At 41.3% G+C, this 16,553-nt stretch overlaps 1 protein-coding gene across 10 annotated transcripts in view; it reads right to left on the reverse strand.

Annotated features, from left to right (window-relative positions):
* Positions 1-16,553, reverse strand: part of LOC109469905 (neuronal cell adhesion molecule-like) — a 60,989-nt gene that overhangs the window by 8,178 nt on the left and 36,258 nt on the right. For 3 of the 10 annotated variants that reach the window (XR_002140225.1, XM_019768675.1, XM_019768669.1), the window contains 24 exons: positions 16,211-16,243; positions 15,234-15,245; positions 14,008-14,113; positions 13,468-13,670; positions 12,897-13,193; positions 12,377-12,482; positions 11,848-12,029; positions 11,525-11,656; positions 8,833-8,967; positions 8,532-8,643; positions 8,103-8,260; positions 7,611-7,886; positions 7,127-7,267; positions 6,822-6,983; positions 6,608-6,678; positions 6,222-6,474; positions 5,929-6,044; positions 5,417-5,530; positions 5,021-5,093; positions 4,560-4,682; positions 3,824-4,015; positions 2,268-2,393; positions 733-855; positions 196-225 (listed from right to left, as the gene is read on the reverse strand). Coding sequence is in view for 9 of the 10 variants with exons in the window: in XM_019768675.1 (XP_019624234.1) it covers positions 196-225; positions 733-855; positions 2,268-2,393; positions 3,824-4,015; positions 4,560-4,682; positions 5,021-5,093; positions 5,417-5,530; positions 5,929-6,044; positions 6,222-6,474; positions 6,608-6,678; positions 6,822-6,983; positions 7,127-7,267; positions 7,611-7,886; positions 8,103-8,260; positions 8,532-8,643; positions 8,833-8,967; positions 11,525-11,656; positions 11,848-12,029; positions 12,377-12,482; positions 12,897-13,193; positions 13,468-13,670; positions 14,008-14,113; positions 15,234-15,245; positions 16,211-16,243 (3,276 nt within the window). In the remaining variant the exon portion in view is untranslated. Of the gene's footprint in view, positions 1-195; positions 226-732; positions 856-2,267; positions 2,394-3,823; positions 4,016-4,559; positions 4,683-5,020; positions 5,094-5,416; positions 5,531-5,928; positions 6,045-6,221; positions 6,475-6,607; positions 6,679-6,821; positions 6,984-7,126; positions 7,268-7,610; positions 7,887-8,102; positions 8,261-8,531; positions 8,644-8,832; positions 8,968-11,524; positions 11,657-11,847; positions 12,030-12,376; positions 12,483-12,896; positions 13,194-13,467; positions 13,671-14,007; positions 14,114-14,638; positions 14,756-15,233; positions 15,246-16,210; positions 16,244-16,553 lie in introns of those variants that run through there. The other 7 variants (XM_019768701.1, XM_019768694.1, XM_019768716.1 and 4 more) reach the window with 6 other exon arrangements.

Below are 16,553 nucleotides of genomic sequence, written 5' to 3' on the forward strand. Positions count from 1 at the left end.
AATATAGGGGTGTCAGAACATACGGATGTCCCCGAAATTTGAGCAAGGAGAATAAATCCCACTTTCAACCCTCAATACCAAAGTTCAACATTAGGGGCTATTTGCAGAGAAGAATCTACATGCAATGGTGTTACAGCTTTAATGTGAGAAAACTGGGTAAGAGAAGTGGCATGCAGTTAATGATTGTCTTTTTACCATTGATAACAACATCGTCGGCATGCAGGTCTGCAAAAGAAACACAAAACTGGGAATAAATCTTGACCAAAACAATTTGGAAACAATAAACACAAAACATATTATACAACTCAAAGGTTAAACAATTAGCTCTGCTGATAGTCTGAACATGTGCACAGGGGAGTGTAGAAAATTAGCCAAAGCTAATCACAGTGGATGTGCAGCAACAAATGTGAGGAAGGTAACATAACATTGTAAAACAGATATGTATAAAATTATATAAAGGTAATATAAACAGAAAAATATTATAAAGTTCTGCCTTGAACACAACAAAATGTTATTTTCAGCTCAAATTCTAAAGAATTACATGTAACTAAGAGCAGAGTTACATGTTCCCAAACACTCTTCCAGACATCTGCTTTTCCTATTGGGTCAGTTATTTCTCACTCTCAGTCATGAGTCGAGCCTGTCTAAAGAGATACTGTTCACAAACTTTCAGTACCTGAAAGTGGTCTCTGGGCCTTGCAATGAGCAAATTTGTTCTAGAAATGTCCTTACCTCGCTCCCTGTATTCCACATAGAACTGGGACGGTCGTGGTCCAACCTTAGCTGGCACCCAGGACACGTTGATGAAGTTCTCTCCTGTGTCCAGGACCTCCACAGCCTCAGGCTTCAGAGGAGCTGCAACCAGACACACCAACAGATGAAAGGAGGGATCATAGCTTTGTCTTACCTTTAGTCAGTCTGTTAACAACAAGTCTTCAATTATCTCTCAGGAAATATGTGCAGACTGATGATTAAATAACTACAGTACCTGGTTTAAAAAAAAGGATGGTAAATCAAGATGTTGAAGTTCAAATGAAGCAAGCCTCTCCCAACGAGGTTAGTAAATCTCATAACATTGTTGAGTTGTAACAGTTACTATCATTATCATGTTAATCTTAGAAAAGGGACACAGTGTAAGGGGAAGAAGACAAACCTTTTCTGCAGGCAGGATATTTCAACAAATCAATGCATTTCTCAACCACTCTTAAGTGTGTCCATGAATACACATTCTTAGAAGGGACAGACGACAAAGGACTGTGTTTGGGGAGGGGGTCATTAAAATGTCCCATTTGGGGCTTCAGATAACTGTTTTACAGAGTTTTATCAGCATTTTGTACCATTCATTTGTTGGGAATATCCTAGCCTAAACGTCTCATTTTCACACAACCCCTTATACAGTCCTCTCCAATTTGTCCAAATTGTTATGCTCAATCAAAACATGTTAACAGTTTACTACTTGTACATGACTAATTATCTGTCATGTTATTTGTGTATGTCAGCTAGACCTGGGCTGGCCATGCTCTGGACAGAAAACTTTGACCACATAAGTAACTGACAGGCAAACACTGCAGTTGATTCTGATACAGAGGACTTGTGATAGAGCACTGCTACTGCTGCATACCATTTATATAACACCCAGAGAGTAGCTTGGCTGGAGCAAAACAGTCCATGACTCTTCTCAAAAATTGGAACATACGGCCATGCCTCACACAGATATGCACAGCTTTGTACAGGAAATGAAGCACATTTTGGGTACTTCTGCACCAGGTATGTGTTGCATCTGACAGCAACCTTCATAATTCCCCTGGGTACCCTGAGACTGCCACATTTGAATTTGAAGAGATCTACTACTAAAGCATCAGTAATCCACAAGTTGTGCAGGTGTTCAAGACGTTCTTAACGAAGCCTCAACCATTTTTCTAATGTGGTTGTGGTCTTGGGGTACCTGGCAAAATTATGAAAGTTGACAATAGTTCTGAACCAATTTACAATATGTTTAGCGCTGGATACCATGACAAGTTTAAAGAGAGTTTGTACTTCAAAGCGGCACATTCTACCAACTCAAACCTTGATTGCACCAATAGGCCATTTCATACATGTGCTTTGGCATCTGCAAAATGCTGCAAGGACAATGCTTTGGCTCATCTTTACAACATAAGCCTTCTTTATTTTTTTTCTTGCCAGTCCGATGCACAAGATATTTCTTCAGTCCAACATCATATCATTCCGCCAGGACTTTAACAAAACTGGGGAAGACACCCCCTAACCTTTGCTTGCCTCTGGCAAGCCATCTTCTGGCAAGCCATCTCCATCGTCAGGGATAAGTGGGATTAAAGGAACCTCCCCTTCTGTGGTTGCCATGGCAGTGGTTGTCATAGCAACGGTAGTCACAGCTGAATTTGGATGGAGTAAACATGAGACAAAGGACCATCTATATGTTGGAGTCTGCTGAAATGTAGGAAGGTATTAACAAAGTTTTTGGACAACTTGTGTGGAATTTCCACTTTCAATTTGACCAAAAACAAAACCACTGGGACATCATGAGAGTTCCATTTTTTTACTGGTTAGGGAGGAACTACTTAAGTTGTTGCAGGATTCCAGCTCAAACCTCAAGGGTGTTACATAAACGTCAACTCTAATCTAACTATTTAGGTTATACCTCAACTCGTCTTCTTGTCATTTGAAGTAATTATGTGTTGAATGTGAAGATGTAGTATTGTGTTTCAAACTATTAAGTACTTAGGAAATTCAATCCTTGATTAGTTTTAACTGAATGGATATGTTGAAACTAAATGTGAGTACAAGGTATGAGTAGATGCGATGCCGGTAGGATATAGAAGATGAGAAAGTCAAGGTTACATGAACACACCTTGTGGTGGTAACGCGAAGTTCAGGGTTTCCCCTTCAGAATGTAAAAAGGGTCAAAGAGGTTAAAGGTCAGAAAGGTTAAAAGTTAGAGGTTAGAGAGGAGTGACTGCCAAGGTACTTCATGATTATTGAACTATAGTTCAGTGGGAATTTTTTTTCCTGACTGTAAAAATTGATCATAATATTTTGCTAAATTAAAAAGGCCAAAAAGGAAAAAAAAACCTTTGAGGACAGTTTTCTTCAACCATTTAAGTTTTGGAGCTTGGTTCCCTTGGCAGTTGAGGCAATGAGAAGACAGCATGGAGATGAAAGCTAGTTGAGTGTGTTATGCTTCAGGCAGCAGTGCTGCTATGGCAGTGAACGCGAGTGATTTTGCAGAAAAAGGATCAGCACAGTAATCATTATAGCACATTATAGCTACAACTGGCCTGTCGTAAAAGCTTGGTCTAAGAGTTCGACTGGGCTCTACTTTGATGCTTTTATGCAATATGTTTATTAAGAAAGGCTTTTTTCCATGCTTGCTTATTTAAACAGTGCATACTGCTACTGTTTTACAAATAATGGGTTTTGACTATGTCATCTGAACTAGCAACTGCGGCTTAAAAATTCAGGATTGCCCTGTTTTGTTACAGTACAGTTTAGGTCTAACACTGCTGTGGCTTTGTAGCAATAATTATCAAAATTATATAGCAAAAGTAAAAGTATTAGCATGACTTCAAAGTAAAAGCAGAATAAAGTTCAGCTATGTTTCTGTATACAGAGCCCATTTGCCTGTACATGTGCAATAGCTGAGAGCATCTACACTGTAGCTTGTCACCTGAGCACTTGTCTCTCCTGTTGGCCATTGGCAGTGAGCTGCTGGTTAATTCTTGTCAACTTGTTGAAAGCATTGCAAGCTTCATCAAAACACTGTTGTTAGAAACAGGTGTAAGCAAACAATAGCAACATTACATACGTGCTGGGTCGGAGGTGGAAGTCTCCAGCTCCTTCATATCCCCCAGTCCGATCCTCGTCTTGGCCTGCAGCTCGATCCGGTACCACGTCTGCTCTTCCAGGTCACTCAGCTCCGCATTGGTGGTGGCGGGGTCATCCACAGGAATCTCCATGCGGGGTCCCAAGCGCCCCTCTAGTGTACCCGGTTCTGGCACTAGGCAAAAATGTGAAGGCATGAAACAAGAAGGAAAAAAAGACAGGGCCAGACGGAAGGAGGGAAGTGTATAGATAGTGACAGAAACAAAGGACAGATTGAAGGAAGACCAAACGTAATACACAAGAAAGACACACACAGAGCACAGTTAGCATTTCCAATGCTATAGTCATTTCAAAAGCAGATATTGACAAAGTTTAACAGACTTGTAGAACCCCGTTATTTTAAGCAAAGTATCTTAGAAGCCACAATCATAACAGAAGTTCATCTAAATCAAGGTCAGAAAATGGTTGTTTAAATGCGTTCACAGAGAAATTTAATTTCTGCCATACTTGTTTTAAAGGTTACTACATGGTAAACTTTATATACTACTGGTGGTGAAACAACCTGGTGAATTTTGATGACAATGTAGCTTTCAGCCTGGGTATCATTCTTGTTAGTTCATGGTCATTCCCATAGTAATGTGTTTAGGTTATGAGAATGAATACTAATGAGTATGGTACCTAGGCTAGTAGCCTTAAATGTTGACCATGTCTTAACATACTTGTTCTGTAGGTGAGGACGTAGCCTGTGATGACACCGTTGGGCTCCAGTGGTGCCTCCCACTGCACATCCAGGGTTTTGCTGTCCAAAACGTTAGCCCTCAAGGCACTTGGAGCTCCAGGAGCTGTCAGGAAAAAACAAAATGTGATGAAAATGAGTGGATTTCGTTTTATTTTCTGAACATCTTATCCTCTATTAGTCTTTACAAGATGGATAGATGATAAGAAAGAAAATATAGATGCTGAGTGTACTGACAAATTCCTAATATGATGAACACAGCTTCCTTCCTTTCCCATTCTAAGAACTGCAATCATTTCCAGCAGCATGAAAGTTTGACTATTTGGTGAAGCAGAACAGACTAAAATATTGTTAAGAGTTTGCATGTTAAGAATCACCATGTGATTTGACGTACGCTATAATTGCTGGGGAGAAAATATATAAAAAAATGAATGAATAACTCACTTGACTCAGGGGTGCTGGCCTTCACTGGAGGAGTACTGGCAGGTCCATCTCCTTTCCCATTGTAAGGAACAACCTGCAAAATGTATGGATGCCGTGTTACCATGAGCATATTCTAAAAAAAAGCATGGCTACCACTTTGTCTATATCTTACATCTGCAGCAAAGGTCCTTCCTGCAAACACTATACTCCCTACAATGTGTCACCAAAAATCCAATTCTAGGTATGTCACTCTAAGTTGATGTCACAAATGTTAAGATATAACTGTACCAGTGTTGATTTTCACTACTTTTATGTAATGTAACGTTTCTCTCAAGAAAGACTCATGTGATTTGTACAGAAAAATTGTTAACTTGCGTTACATTGTTACCCTTTGCCTGTTTTTAATACATGATTTACCTCAAAGTTGTAGTTTTTAAAAGGTGTGAGACCGTCGACCAGAGCAGTAGGCTCGTCACCCTCAAATGTCTTCTCCATCACATTGTCTGGGTCATCCTCATCCCAGTAACGGACCTACGGAGGAACAAACAAGTAGGTGTCACTTGGTTTCAATGTACAAGATTGTGTTCAATAAAAGCAATGTTGCAGATGACATGTAGTAAAATGGATACCACTCGGAAAGTCCCACTGCATAACACCAGAGTATTCAGCACCAAGGACAGCAGCTACACCATGTGTCATTCAACTCTGGCGATAGATGCTTGGATGGAAAACAAAAATACCTGCAAAACTCCAACTTTACCTGCATTTAACTCATCTACTGGTGGTATTTCCACCCCTGAGAGCACAGTCCAGCTTAATCATAGCTAGACAACAGCACTACTCCAACTTTACTTGCACTAACTTGGATAGTTCATGCAGGTGGTACATTAAGCCTTGACAACACTCCATATTTTCAGGTCAGTCCTTACCTTGTAACCCTTCAGGTCTCCATTGACAGACTCCTCATCGATTGGGTCCCAGTCAAGCCTCACACTCCTCGGCTGGATGTCCCCAACTTCTGTGTTTTCTACTGCTGCTGAAGGGACTGTGCATTGCAAGAAACAAAAATTGGGGTTTACAACAATGCTAAGGACTAAAACAAAATCAGATACTAGTATTCAAAATCAATAGATATTCAGTAAGACTTCAGTACTATCATGCAGTGGTGTGTACCGCAGTAGTTCATATATAGCTATACTTCTCAGTCCATGAAACAACTTACAGTTCTCTCCGGAGTAACCAACGACGACGTCAGACAGTGGGCCATCGCCAAAATCGTTCTTGGCCTGCACAGTGATCTCATACGCCGTGTACGTTGGGGTGTCCTCCACAATGAACTCCTTCCCATTGGGATCGTTCACAGTTTCCACGGTCCAGTCCGAGTCGGCCTGGCGACGCTTCCTGTTCTGCGGCTGCTGACGGTAGCGCACCTCGTACCTCAGGCCTGGGCCGTTCTGCTGGAGGCCAGGGAGGGGCTGGAAGACACGGGTTTGAAACAAACGGAATTGAGTATAACAGACTTGAGATGTGACAACTCTCACAATGCAAAAATAGGTGAATACATACCATGAAAAGATTTTTTGTTATGAGAAAAGATGCAGTTCTTACCTCCCAGCTGATTATCATGTTGGTGGGCTCAGTGCCTTCCCCCTTGATGCCACCAGGAACAGCATTTGGTGCTGGAGGAGATAGAAAATTTAAGATGCTATCAGCAGGACATTTAGACAAGCGAGAAAGTTGTGAACACGATTACAACAAAGGAACTTATGTTTTACATCTAAAGACAACTTGAACCAGACCCATGTACAAATAACTGTCCTACCTGCAGCAGGAGTTTCATATCCTTGTGTGGCGTCGCTGGGTTTGCTGTCTCCAACCTTGTTCCTAGCAATGACCCTGAATTGATAATTGATCCATGGATGAAGGTCAAGGTCAGCAGTCAAGGTGTCCCTGCCATCAATGACCTTCATTTCCTGCCACTCTCCTAAAATATAAAAATTACGGTTATCAAAAAATGTTGACAGGCAAACCAACAATACAAAATCAAAATAATTCTAACACTTGTATTGGTGATTGAGAAATTAAATCTTGTAAAGAAATAATAAAGCTGAAGACAAACAAACAGACCTGGCATGAGTCTGTTCTCTGCATACTGGATGGTGTAGCCTTCGATGGGTGAGTTGTTCTCCTTGCCCATGTCCCAGCTCAGGGTGACCGACGTGTCTGCCTGGTTGGACAGCTGCAAGTTCAGTGGTGCCTCTGGGACATCTGTAATAATGGAAATGGCAATAAACATGTATCTTGATCATACTAAATATAAAAAATATTCAATTTGGTGCATAGTCAAAACTGCTCAAGAAGACCACTCTGGGGACAGAATCTGGTCTACACTGTATGTGGACAGGTGGTCATTAAAGACAGGATTTCTAATGCCTGTGTCAACAATGCAAAAAACATATAGGGGGCAACCCAAAGTGGTCACATTGGCCAGGTTTGACTGTATATCATACATGTATGTGTACCAAGACACAGACTTTGCACCCAGACTCTTCCAGTGTAGTATTATTCCATCAAATCCAATGACTAAGGCATCAACTCAACGTGGCCTTACCTATGACGGAGAGTGCAGCCTGTGCAGAGGCCTCGTCCCTAGGGGTGCTGGCCAGACATGTGTACAGACCAGAGTCGGAGCCGATGGTGTCCTTGATGACCAGGGTTCCAAGGACGGCCATGTTGATGCGGCTGCCCGGCTTGACGGGGGTTCCGTTCCTCAGCCAGATGATGGTGAGTTCCAGGTCAGGGTCGTGGTCCACCATGCACACAAACTGTGCCTCATTTCCAGCTTTCACCTCCAGAGCAAGGGGCGGTGTGGCGATACTGGTCTTTCCTGTATCACAATCAGAAAGTTATACAAATTCATTGTGCTGTATACATACTCAAGTTGTTTGTGAAGGTTGAAGGTGGTTAAAGGTGTGTTTCACCTGTCGTTTTGCCAGTGCAATGTTTCCCGTATGCAGATTTAACCATTCATGAATCAGAAGCAACTGCTGTTTGCAGAAGGGAACCCTAAATAGTGAGAATGATACTAATAACAAAAGCTCACTCTTGACGGACAGCTCAGCCTGCAGTGCCTCTTCACCGAACCTGTTGATGGCCATACACTTGTATTGCCCGTCATCTTCAGTGCTGACAGTGGTGATGACCAGCGTGCCGTTACTCAGGACCTGGTAACGATCTCCTGCAAGAAGCTCCTCCTTATACCTGTACAGGTGTAACAAACATACTGAATGAACAGATGAAAGTCTATTATCTAAAGTTGTAAGTTTAACTCATATTTCTAAAACATACACCATTCACAACACTGTTCTTTACATGAATACAGGGACTGCTCGTATATCATATGTTAATATGTTAACTTTTCAGTTCTTGAGTTTTCTACCAAGCTGTATGTTTTCATCTTGACCTCTAGTTGAATTTTTACTACAGGATGTCTGGAAACCCAGAAAATACAGCTTTACACAATCGCACATACCAAGTGATCTCAGGCTTGGGAGAGCCGAAGGACAGGCAGTCGAGCTGGGCATCCTGGTCCTGGACATAGGCGTATTTCTTGTTTGCTGGTGTCAGCATTATTGGTGGCAGTTCTGTGGGGGGATTCATCAACATGTGAAACATGTTTGATGACTTGATCACGACCTCTAGCACACTGATGTAGCTAACTGGCTGACTACCAGGTATTCTCTATCGGTTACAGAGTTCAAATAGGGAAAGCAGGGCAGGAAACTACAAAGATGACCAACAAAGCTTGCAAAGATAATTGAAGAGTGACTTACCAACGACATTGATGTAAGCATTAGTGATCCTTGTGCCGAGGTTGTTGCGTGCGATGCACTGGTACACTGCACTGTCATCCTTCACCAGATCCTGCATAGACAGGGTGGTGCCAGAAACACGGCGGTTTGGCTGATCTGGAATTGGGAAAGGAAAGGTTCTTTTTACACTTAGGTTGTTGGGATAAGCCAGAGCATTAGGCCTGCCTGGCAAGAAGACAGAAATTAGCAGTGAAGCAGACAGAGGCAGTGATCCAGGAAAATCAAGCTCTTGTGAAGAGCTGGTCTTGACAGAAAATGGTTGCCAATGGAAACAGACCGTGACAGATTACGTGGTTGGCCTTGCAAGTGCGGCTCAAAAATGAAAAAGACAGGACGTCACAGACAGGGTGGAGCTTGCCGAGAACGTGAGAACACAGCGGTCACATGAAACAGTGATTTGAACGGTGAAGCTTCTGATTTGAGGTGACACAGAGAAGACAGACATGTTTCAGCTTCTTTTATAGACCAGATCAAATTTGCTTGCCAATGAAAAAGAATAGAAATGAGGTGGAAATTGTTGGAAGGCACTGTTCACAGAAATCATGAAGACCTCATGCAGGAAAGACACAGCCACATTCCAAGTAAGCCCACCTTGAAGTTTTTCCTCAAAGTGATGATCGCGGATCAATCCATGTTTAACTATATAATTGACACAAAGTGGTATCAAAACATCACAAATGCATCTAGTGAGAAGAAAACTTTCAACAACCTGTTGCTTCTCAACAGCTATTATGAATTTGATTTCCATGCTATCACAGTTATTACAGAAGTGCTGCTTTATCAGCATCAATGACGTCTTTGAATTACAGTGTAGTTTTGTTTCAGTCACAAGAAAAGAACTGACTGGTTTTAATGGCTTCAGTACTTTCTTTGTGCTCCCAGAGCTGTGCTACTATCAAAGTGCTTTGAAGAAGTTGTGCCTTAGAAGTATACATGCTACATTTGTACAAACTGCCTTGGAAGCAAGTCTGACGACTCAGTCAGGAAAGTGCTTGCAGGGCTGTTTGTAGCAAATTAGCAATACCACCGTAGACTACATAACTTTCTCAACTCCCTTTTTCAAACCACTTTTCCACCATCTATAGATCTACAGAAACCTGTAACTACTGCAGTTCTAAGAGGACCAAGATGGCAACCATCAATGTCTTTGACACACTTATTATGACGTGAAAAGTACCAGTTACAGCTTTCCACATTACTTTATGATCAATAGAATTGTGTTGTTCCTGAAACATACACTGTTCACATTCCTGTCCTGTCCTGTACACAATTAACAGGGTCTACTGGTAGTGTACATCATTGACATGTATACTTAAGTAACCCTTTTACCAGCATTGCTCTTAATTTTCCTATAAAACTTTCATTTATCTCTATGGCGATTGAGAATGCATTACTGCCTTTTTGAAACAAACTGTTATCAATATGTACTAGTACTTCTGCTTGACTTAATTCTAAACGTGGCTTCTTGAGCTTGTCTGATAAAACAAGATTCCCACAGAACAGAATACTCGTTTTCCATGGAAAGTGATATACTGAAGCAAGTTGTTAGTATAATGAATGGGTTATGATGTAGGACTGTGACAATGAGGCAACTGGTCAGGGAAGAAAGCCATTATCATAATTCACATTCAGTCTTGCGTTGAACCTAAAACTGAGGGCTTTCACAACAAACTGAACATCATTGTAAAGCCAACAGTTTCAGATTTTAACACCTTTACTACACTCCTTGTCTAATCAACTTAAATTGTTAATATCTATCAAAATGATTACATCAAAGCATTTCCTTCTAGCTACAGGTATACATGTATACAATATGAAGTCATAGGAAATGGCATGTGACTACATTGACCATGGAAACATCAATAATGTACATTTTGTAAACTGGTGCATCAATATGTACACTAAGAGTGCCTAAAGCTAGTTTACAGCCAAGCAAAGTAAAAATCTCTATATTGTCCTTGGCGAAGCTGCAAGTTTGTCCATGATGCATCTTAGTTGTGACTATATGCTAGAAATAACAACAGCATTTTAGCAATAGAAGACAGACTGCAGTGGTTTAACATGCACACTAAGCAGCCAGACTGGCTAGGAAGCAACCCTTAATTATAACTGGCTTTTGGCAAAAGTGGTGCTTTTAACAAGTAAAGATATCTCCAAAAACTCATAATCTAAGACAAAACTATTGATGTCTATCACCAGTTTATTACACATCTTACAGCATTCATAGCATGCTGGCAGCTGAGGTGCCAAAGCTAGAGTTACATGTATGCCAGGGTTGCAGCATGCAACAACGGGCTCACATCATGCAAGACGTAACAGTCTTCAACCTTTGTCCATCAGGTGATCTGAATCTGCTATCTATATATATATAATGTCAGAATCAGAAAGACACCTTTCAGATATGCAATGATACTTGGTGAACCCTCTGTAATCAGGTAGCCATTTTATCTTTGTGTTGTGTATATATTTTAATACAGAGTTGATGGAGATGAAGAACATCACCTGAAGATGAAGATTTATGACTGTTACAGCATCGATACACGACCAAACCAATTCAGGTATTTTCCAGCACCCGAGGCATCACCATTCCATGCTCAGGTAGACTCGAGTAACCATGGTAACAGTATAAATGAAGTTGGAAAGTTGGCCATACCTCCGAGGGGTTCTCCGTTGCGTTTCCAGCTGACCTCTGGGGTGGGCGTGCCGGCTGCTTCACACAGGATGGTTGCATCATCGCCTGGAGCAAGCATCTGTCCCACGGGCTCAGTCTTCCAGTAGGGTGCAGCTAAACACAAGAAACATCCATTAGATTTTTATGTGTTTTATGCTTTCTGTTGCATTCTTCGAATGTGATGAGGCAAAATGCAGGAAACACTAAATTTACAAGTTTTTGGTGCATTGTTTCATTATGGTGAAGCTTCCCCATACAAGCAGAGAAGCAGTATGTACCAAGTATTTGTGTAAAAATCCACTCACCATTCACAGTCACCATCACTTCGTAAGTGTCCTTTCCCAGGGAGTTGGAGGCCGTGCACTCGTAGCTTCCTGCATCTCGCTCCACCACTTCCTCAATGATGAGTGACGTTCCCACCACTTTGGCGCGGCTGGCAGGAAGACTTCCTCCAGATGTTCTTCTCCATCTAACCTCGGGAGTTGGCCTGTTGGAAAGGATATGTCAAAATCATTTCCACATAGGGATACTGTATGATATTGACCGCTAGTTTTTATTGAAACTTGAACTGCAAACACACAGGCTCTTGGTTTTTATTGCCTTCTGCAACCAATAGACAACATGAAATTGCATGGATATTTCAGACTTATGGAAATCATGCAATCCTTGTCTTCCCCTGTCAACCTCTAATTCCTGATGACTCCTGGCCACATTCTGCCTGTCAATCTTTACCACTCCCATGTGTTGTCAACTTACTCTGTAGGAGATACACAATCCCACAGTTCAATCCCGCCAATACTTCTGTACCAGGAAATAGTTCTACTCAGTACTCACAGGCCCTCTGTGATGCATCTCAATGTCAGATCTTCCCCCCTGTTCACAGGTGGCAGATTGATGTCACGCTTCAGAAAGGATGGTGCACGGGCTCCCCGTGGTGATGCTGTCAGTTAGAAAAAGGATGAATCGCAATGAAGGTTGAATCGCAATGAAGGTTGGGAGCTGCCCAAGTCCTACCTACCCCTTCTCCGCAAGGAGGCGGGGGAGGTCAGAAGATCCACACAAGTCTCGACCTAGTCTCGTGTTCTCGCGAGACTAGGTCACTCCGTGAGAAAGGTGTACAGTCGACACCGAAAATTTGGAGGTACGTAATCTACCTTACAAAAATACAGTCACTGATTGAAGAATTTCTACTAACTGTTAATTCTACGTGACTGATGAACCTCTTCAACGAAGTTTTCAAAACATTTTTTTCAAAACGTCAAAATAACAAACTGAAAACACAGTTTAAGAGACAGTTTAATGCCAACCGGTTGTGTTGCAGTATGCTGATCTGAGTACTTCATGACAAACAAACCTGTGTCAACAATCAAGGTTAGGGTGTTGGCAATCCGGATGGTGCCCAGTTTAGAGTACTCCGCTCGGCAGGAGTACTCCCCTGCATCCCCCTCCTCAACATTGGCAAATATCAGGTTGTTCTTGGCATCGATGGAGATTCTCTCGGTGAGATCGATGGGGTTGCTGCCGTCCTTGGTCCAGTAGATGTTGGGAGGTGGGATGGCCTCGCCCAGGATGGAGAGGCACTCCAGAACATGGTGGGCACCTACAGCGACGGTGATCTCCTTGTCTTCACTGAACGCAAACAGCGGAGAAGCTGAGAAAAGAGGGTTGAGAGACAGGTTAAGATGATGACCAATTGTTATCCCATGCTAAAAGTTACAATGACCCCACCCATCTGTACCCACACATCTGTTACACATATAATACCAGCCTACAAAAACTGCTAGATTTACAAGTTTAAGTGCTAATTTAGATTTACAATCAAGTATCCAGGGCTTTAAAAATGTGATCTCCCCCAACCCTAACAAAAAAATGGTTCCACCAACTCAATAACACAGAAGAGTATGTACATTCAAAAGAGTACTTACCTGTGATGATGACTTCAATCTCATTGGTGACGGCTGTTCCCCTGTGGTTGGCAGCCTTGCACTGGTACTTGCCCTCGTATGACGTATCAGGGTTGTCTCCATCCAGTTCGATAGTGATGGTACCGGAGTTGGGCGCAGATGACCAGGCGATGTTGGGGTCGCTATCCACATCCAGCTCACGTCCATTCTTCAGCCAACTATACCTGCACAGTAAATAGGAGCAGAGCTGGAAACTCAGTGCAATTAACAAAATTTGCATGTAGTTCTGAGTTGCTAGTTTGTTTACCACCTGTTTGCCTTCTCAAGGGCTATGGATTAAACGTTCTAGAAATTTTCCATTCTATTTCTCCATCATATTTTTCATTTGTATATTTATTTTACCTTGTAACTGGCAAAACTTTTGATGTAATGTTATATTACTTATTCATTATGTTGCATTTCATCCTTTTTATTTGTCTTCCCCTCAGCATACATTGAAAACTGGCATTGGCCACATGTTGAACCCCTAGTAAAAGATAAAATCCTAATCTGTTCCCTTACCTTATTTCAGGGCTGCCAGTTGCTTCACAGTCTATGACGATGAGTTCTCTGGGATCTACTATGTGTTTCCTGGGTGCCTGTTTGGTGATGACTGGTGGCATTGGAACTGTCACAGCAAAACATAAAAAAAAATTAGTACAAAGTCATCACTAAAGGCATAGACAGTTAATATTGTTAGCTACTGAAAGGGGCAATTTTTGTCAGAAAATTTGGTTGGACTTCATGAAGGAGGCTTTTCTAAATGTCTTGTGTTTTTCATGATTCATATGATTGAATAGAATGCTACTTTCCTCTGGTGTAAACATGTCAGTTTGTGCTGCTCTAATAGTCATACAGTTGCCAATACACCATAATGGTCTGTTATTTCAGAGTCTTGATTTTACCAAACTAAGTTAATTGAAAATGAACATGGGGATTTTTCCAGAATATTTATGCCAGATAGAGACCACGTAACAACATTTCACCAAGATTTTGAGACAAGAAGAGGGAAAAAGAAGATCATGGAACTTATTACTGAGTGTCTGCACCTCTTTTCATTATTTTTATAGTTTTCATAAGAAAAGCTGGAGATCGAGGAAGAAATACCTTCACACCCAGAGAAGAGGGAAGCTGATACAATAAATTTGGGTACCATGTTTTCTTATACGATGTTTGTAATGCCTTAGATGGCTCAACTGTCCAGGCAAAAATCTGCCCTCTTCAAAATAAATTGAGGTGATATTTCGACGTAGTCCTGCAATCAAAGAACTCAAGATCATTTACAAAACAAGAAAAATAAAATCGGACGCACAAGTTCTTAAAACAAATATAACTTCAAAATCATAATATAATTAACTGATTATAATAACAATAACAACTATACAAAAATAAAGATTGTCTTTCTTGTACCAGGTATTCCAACCAAAATATTTGATCTCCGAAATGAAGGTTGTGGAAATATGGCAATAGGAATTCTTCAAAATCAGCCATGAGTCATAGTTGACAATAGTTTCTAATTTTGTTAGAATGCCTAGTACTAGACCTGTACCAATCCTGTTCACACTTAGTATACCTTTTCTTTAAATTACAATGATACATACATGTGACTGTACAGGTGGCATGCCACACAAAGCATATACGCTTGAGAGCAGAAGCCACAATACATGTACATGTACTTAAAAAACGCTGTACCAAACAATAACAACAGCTGAAAGTGCAAGAGAAAAGACTGTCCGAAAGGTACCCACCATCCACGTTGACTGAAGGTCCGAGAAGTTACACGATAAGGCGTGAGAAAGAGGGGAGGAAATAACCGACAACGAAAGGACAAAACGGAGGGGAGAAACAGAATAGGGGGTGGGAGAAAAGAACATCGTGATGAGAAAGTCAAGTCATGTCATTCACAAGGAAAATGGTGGCAGTTTATATACATCGCCACATAAAAGAGGCATCACTACTGCACACATACAAGTGCACTAATGATGAAATGATTACAGACATCATACATTACACAACTGTGTTCAAAACATGCACAAAAAAACATTTGCTCCACATCTCTTCTCAAGAGAAGACACGATTGGAGCATCGAAACGTCTACTTCTACATGTAATGGAAAAGAAATTCCTGAGAAATCCTGGAAAGAGAGGATTAAGTAGATGCGGAAGCAATGGCAATGGTGGTTCACACCTACATACATGTACAAACTGAACAAAATGCAATGGCAGACTGAAGTGATGAATATTAATCTGTAGAAATCATGATAAAGTCACCTAGATGGACATGTTCATTTTTATGCCTTTAATTTCATCTTGCACATGAAGTTCAATCATGCTTATCTTGTAATTAATTATTATCAAGCTGAACATTTGAAAAAGTGGCAAAGTGAATGTTTCTTTTTCTTTTCATTTTATAAATTTTTAAAACTTGATCTGTGGAAAAGAACAAGTTTGTGGTCCATCTAGATGACTGGGAGGACTACTGTCTCTACTACTACTACTACTACTACTACTACTACTACTACTACTACAGGGGTGGTTAACTATAATGGTGCAAGCACAGTACATGTAACGTTACATGCTTGTTGTACAGGGTGGGACAATCGCTCTGTAAAGATGCAGTCAGTAGGTCTGAACCACTCTGGCAACTGGTCAAATTCGTTAATCGGACCTACAGGCAAGGTCTTTTGTTATCAGAAGGGAAAAAAAGGAGAAACTAAAATCTTCACCATCCGCCCAGCTGACTTCCACACCTCCTATTGCTGAAATAAACAACAGAAGTTCATCACCTGCTGAAGGAATAAGGATGCAAGACAGCGTCTTTTGGGCTTTCTCCTTGCTGTAGACAGCAGGGAATGTGCCGACCCCAGGCTCAATTGTGTCCCGTTGTTCTTCAATGATAAACTTCAAACCTGACATTTTTCTCTCCCCCACTACTGTGTTATTAGGATGCCTGGTCTCATCTGCCCTAACAGTGGGAGGGTTATAGAGTATAGACTTAACTTGGTTCACTCTGACACTCAACTATCCATTTTAATGTCGGGTTTTAAGGGTCAGTTTGTGCTTGCAGTT

The sequence above is a fragment of the Branchiostoma belcheri genome, unplaced genomic scaffold (genome assembly GCF_001625305.1).
Source record: "Branchiostoma belcheri isolate BF01 breed outbred unplaced genomic scaffold, Haploidv18h27 scaffold10, whole genome shotgun sequence".
Taxonomy (NCBI): domain Eukaryota; kingdom Metazoa; phylum Chordata; class Leptocardii; order Amphioxiformes; family Branchiostomatidae; genus Branchiostoma; species Branchiostoma belcheri.